Genomic DNA, 5,556 nt, shown 5'->3' with positions numbered 1-5,556 from the left:
TGTTATTCAAATGTAACCTAAAGAAATCCTGATGTTGTCATTAGAGCTGTTTAAACACCCCGAGGTGATCAGAAACTCCACCCTCTTACAACATTTACTAGGAAAAGACTGACATGTTATTTCTCCTTTGTCATGCTGATTTTCTTCTCTTTGAGAAAAAGTAAAAAAGAATCAGCCATCGGTGGACAACGAAGAAAAAAGTTTGTTTCTGGACAGACAGCAGATCTTTGTGATTTTCGTGGTTATTCATGTTTGAAACCGTCGTTCAGAAAGTGAAAGTAAAGTTGAGATTGCTGGAGCTCAAACTGTGAAAATGGCTTCATCAGATGAATATGACTATAATTGTCCCGTGTGCTGTGAAATCTTCAAGGCTCCTGTTCTTTTATCATGTAGTCACAGTGTCTGTAAAGAGTGTCTTCAACAGTTCTGGAGAATCAAGAAAACTCAGGAGTGTCCTGTCTGCAGGAGAAGATCCTCAAAAAGGTTTCCTCCAGTTAATCTTGCATTAAAAAACTTGTGTGAGTCGTTCCTGAAGGAGAGAAATGAGAGCTGTTCATCAGGATCTGAGGAGATCTGCAGTTTACACAGTGAGAAACTCAAACTCTTCTGTCTGGAGGACAAACAGCCTGCGTGTGTTGTGTGCAGAGATTCAAAACAACACGACAATCACAAATTCAGACCAATAAGAGAAGTGGTTTCATCATATAAGGTAGGACAAATGTCTCTTATTTAATATGTAAAGAACTATAAGTCATTGTAAACACAGATATCATCACATTCATGCACTTAATATTTCTCTCTGACTTTTTACTCAAATTCATATGAAATATTATCTGCTGTGACAATGTATTTGCCCATCTCAAACTAAATAGTTTTAGATCTTCAAAATACAACATAAAGGCAATTTGAGTACAAAACAGAATAAGCACACATTATCCAACCATGTAAAAATGAATTTCCCCCTTTAGCAGCAATAACGGCAACGAAACAGCCCACTCTTCTTTGCAGAACTGCTTTAGTTCAGCCACATGCTTCACATTGGAGCATGAACTGCCTGTTTAAGATCCTGACACAGCATCTCAATTGGGTTCAAGTCAGGACTTTTACTAGACCCCACTCCAAAACTTTAATTTTGCTCTTTTGAGTCCTTTTGAAGTGGACTTATTCATTGTCTTTCTGCATAATCCAATCCAGTTGAACTTCAATTTACAGACTGAAGATCAAGCATTCTCTTTTAGGATTTTCTCGTCGGGTGTAGAAAATGCAGCTTCTTCCATGTTGTCCTTGGCTCTTTTGTGACTTCTTGGATGAGCTAGTTCTGTGAAGGTTTATTATTCCATGTAGATAATGGCTCTTGCTGTGGTTCTTTGAGTCCAAGAGCCTTAAAAATGTTCTTTTACCCCTCTCAGGCTGATATATTTCTATCACTTCCTTCTTCATCATTTCTAGAATTTATTTTACCTTTGGCATAGTGTGTTACTTTGTAAGAACTTTAACCATCTTTATGCTGTTGAAAAAAAACTATAAGTGTATTTTGTATTTACTCAGGTTGCTTTTGTTTTGGTTTGGTTTTGATTTCTGAATCAATTTAGTATGAGACACACACACACACACAAACAAAAGAAATCAGGACAGGGCAAATACTTTTTCACTGCACTGTATGATCACTGTATTCTCATCTCTTCACTGTAATCTGGTGTTTTATTTATTTTTATTTTGTTCAATTCTAGGAGGAGCTCAATACAGCACTGACGTCCTTACAGGAGAAACTTCAACACAATGAAAAAATTAAAGAAAAGTTTGAGAAAACAGTTGAACACATCAAGGTGAGGAAACAGAAACAAAAGTGATTCTCAGTACAGGCACAGGATGACTAAACACAATTATGAATTGTTATATTTAATATAATGGATTCCAGGTGAATTTTTTTTTTTTTTGTAAATGATGAGCAGCAATTTGCTTCTGGATCTGTTATCTGTCGGGTGTCTGAGTTTCTCTTGGATCTGAATGATGTGATGTGTTGATGTGTGTTGATGGAGATGATTGAAGTGAATGTGATTTGATTTCAGTCTCAAGCTGAGCACACAGAGCGTCAGATTAAACAGCAGTTTGAGAAGCTTCATCAGTTTCTCAGAGACGAAGAAGAAGCTACAATCACTGCACTGAGAGAGGAAGAGGAGCAGAAGAAGCAGATGATGAAGGAGAAGCTGGAGGAGATGAACAGACACATCTCAGCTCTTTCACACACAATCAAAGACACGGAGGAGATGATGAAAGCCAATGATGTCTGCTTTCTAAAGGTCTGATTTCAGATCATCCATTGATTGATTGATTGATTTGATGATTGATTGAGTTCTTGATTGATAAATGGTGTGTTTGTTCTGCAGGAGTTTCCAGTCACGATGGAAAGGTGAGTGATCTGCTGGTGTCTCTGGTCTCTCTGCTTCTGAAGCCAAAGCCACTGCAGTTCTGATCCTGAATGTTCTTCCAGAGTCCAGATCTCACAGCCGGATCCACAGACGCCTTCTGGAGCTTTGATTCATGTGCCACGATACTTGGGCAACCTGCCCTTCAGAGTCTGGAAGAAGATGCAGGACATCGTCCAAAACAGTGAGTCTGGAGAAGATCTGTGCTGTTACACATACACTGGAAATGATGCATGAGGGAATATTTACAGTTCCCTTTCTGTCCATCAACTGCCTAGAGTTGTTGCCTGTGTTTCTAGCTGTGAGGAGGTTTCAAACTTTGATCCAAAGCAAGCACATGTTGATATGGACAAACAAAACAGCAACAGTCACAACTCACCTGCCATCTCCTCCTCTGGAGTCAGCAGTGGCTCAAGTCTCTGCGAGCCAATCACATTCCAGGTGTCCTCAATCTCGCAGTGGAATCACTCACACGACAGGTTATGCTCAGAAGAGTGTGGAGACTTTATCTCCAGATGATCCAGCTGATTAGAAGTTGATTTGGTGAAGCACAGGTAGATCTGTTTGCTTCTCAGGAATCCCCCCATTGTCTTCTGTGGTACTCCCTAACCGAGGCCCCCCTCGGTACGAATGCAGCTGGCCCAGGGACCTACGCAAATATACATTTCCCCCAGTGAGCTTCATTACACCCATGCTGTGCAAGATCAGGGAAGATGCGGAACAGGTCATTGTGGTCACGCCATATTGGGCCAACCTGGTTCTCAGAGCTCACTTTGATGGTGTCTGCCCTTCCCTGGCGAATTCCTCTGAGGAAGGACCATCTCTCTCAGGGGTGAGGCACAATTTCGCACTCGTGCCCAGACCTTTGAAACCTCCATGGATGGTCTTTGATTGGGACAAGAAGGAATTCAGAGGGCTATCACCAGCAGGGATAGATACAGTTACTCAATCTAATGCCCCCTCTACAAAGTGGTTATATGCTCTGAAGTGGCGCTTGTTCATAAATTAGTGTTCTTCCCGGGAGGAAGACCCTTGGAGATGTGGTATTGGGTCAGTGCTTTCCTTCCTCCAAGAGGGCCTGGAAAGGCACATAACTCCATCCACCTTGAAGGTTAACATGGTTGCAATAGCAGCAAATCACAACACTGAACATTAGATTCCTGAGAGGTGCACAGAGATTAAATCCTCCAAGACTGTACCTCATCCCTTCTTGGGATCTCTCAGTGGTCTTTCAGGCCTTACAGAGAGATCCATTTGAGCCTTGGAGTCAGTCGAGCTCAATGCCCTCTCCATGAAGACGACCCTTCTGACCGACTTTACTTCTGTCAAGAGGTTGGGGTATCTACAAACTCTCTCTGTGAATGAGACATGCATACTCTCATGTTGTCCTGAGACCCCGGCCCGGCTATGTGCCTAAGCTTCTTACTACCTCCTTTAAGAATCAGGTGGTAACCTTGCAAGCTATACCTGCTGATGAGGAGACTCAGCCTTGTCTCTTTTGTGCCCATGCTTTGTGAATTTATTTTGACTTTAACACAGAGTTTCACGTTATCTGAACAGCTCTTTGTCTGTTTTGGAGGACAGCAGAAGGGGAAGGCTGTCTCCAAACAGAAAATATCTCACTGGATTGTGGATGCAATTCTCTTGGTATATGCCCCTTGGGAGTGAGGGGTGCACTCGACCAGGGGTGTCACTGCCTCTTCAGCATTAGCGAATGGTGCCTCATTAGCAGATATATGTAGAGCTGTGAGCTGGGCTACTCCCAATACCTTCACCAGATTTTATTATCTGTGCATGGAACCAGGTTAATCTAGGGTTCTTAGTATCAACGGAGGAATTCAGATGACTGGTAGGGTGTAGAGCTTGCTTTCAGAACCTTTTCCCTCTATGATCATTTTATGAACATCAGAATAAAAGCAGCTGTTGATTGTGTCTCATCAGCTCCTGTGATTCTGGATCCAAACACTGCAAATCTAGATCTCGTCCTGTCTGATGACCTGACTAGTGTGAGATGCAGCGAGAACAAACAACTGCTTCCTGATAATCCAGAGAGATTTGACTCTTATCCTTGTGTTCTGGGTTCAGAGGGTTTTAACTCAGGAACACACTGCTGGGATGTGGAGGTTAAAGAGACTCCGTGCTGGATTGTTGGAGTAACTACAGCATCAAACCAAAGGAAAAGAGATGACTTCTTTAACACTGATGTCTGGTGTGTGGAACATAGATGTTCTGAAAAGGCTGGTTTTCCTGTTAAACAGAAACTTGAGCGTGTGAGAGTGTATCTGGACTATGACAGAGGAACGGTGTCATTCTCTGATCCTGTAACTAACACACATCTACACACATTCACAACCACCTTCACTGACACACTCTTTCCATTGTTCTGTTGTTACCCTCTGAGGATCTTACCGCTTAATAGTCAGTAAACGTTACACCTGTAGGTCTGGATCGACCTGCTTTCATTTTTGACACTCATCATGTTTTCAATATTTAATCCATATCACAATTTTAATATTTGTTCAACATGAAACTAATGAATAATTGTGGCCTGTGCTGGCAAAATGAATGTGAATGCGCATGGGCTAATTTTGAGCTAAAGGCAAAAAAAAAAGGAAAAATGTTGAATTTGAGGTTTTCACAAAAATTAGTTCATTAAGCCCCCGTAAGGTGATCCCAATGCTCCAAATAGTAATTAAACATCTTTATTTGTATGTTTTCTGAGAAGAGTACCTTTTCTCCACTCACTTCTCACGCTGTCATCCGAAGCTTGCATATAGGCACTCCTGGCAGCACGCGATCCCGGTAAAAAAAATATTCACATATACACAGAATTACAGTATTTAATTATTCACTCAAATATAATTTATGTCTTAAGTGAATGTTTGGGGAACTGTTGGGGGAAAACATCTTATGTGTAACATTTATATTAGATCCGTAGAGCAGGTCTTAATATATAGACTGTCTGTCTCATTAATGTTAATCTAACAATAAAAGAAAAGAGGTAATCACTCGCTGCTCTTGATTGAACTGCTTTTGTAGTTTTAATATTTAATTTATTTGTAATGAATACACTAAAGGAATTTTTACTTTAACGCAATTTTTCTCAAAATTGACTTTGCTGACTATATCG

The 5,556-nt window shown here is 40.9% G+C and overlaps 1 protein-coding gene across 1 annotated transcript; it reads left to right on the top strand.

The window, feature by feature from the left end:
* The first annotated feature begins 313 nt into the window (after positions 1-313).
* LOC131546819 (nuclear factor 7, brain-like) lies at positions 314-5,336 on the top strand. Its single transcript, XM_058786821.1, has 6 exons — positions 314-709; positions 1,731-1,826; positions 2,070-2,300; positions 2,388-2,410; positions 2,492-2,610; positions 4,368-5,336. Exons 1-6 carry the CDS (start codon positions 314-316, stop codon positions 4,850-4,852), a joined length of 1,350 nt encoding a protein of 449 aa, XP_058642804.1. The 3' UTR covers positions 4,853-5,336.
* Positions 5,337-5,556: the final 220 nt, after the last annotated feature.

The sequence above is a fragment of the Onychostoma macrolepis genome, chromosome 09 (genome assembly GCF_012432095.1).
Source record: "Onychostoma macrolepis isolate SWU-2019 chromosome 09, ASM1243209v1, whole genome shotgun sequence".
Lineage (NCBI taxonomy): Eukaryota > Metazoa > Chordata > Actinopteri > Cypriniformes > Cyprinidae > Onychostoma > Onychostoma macrolepis.
Note: the sequence above shows the minus strand (reverse complement) of the source record. Positions and strands in the feature narration are given on the sequence as shown.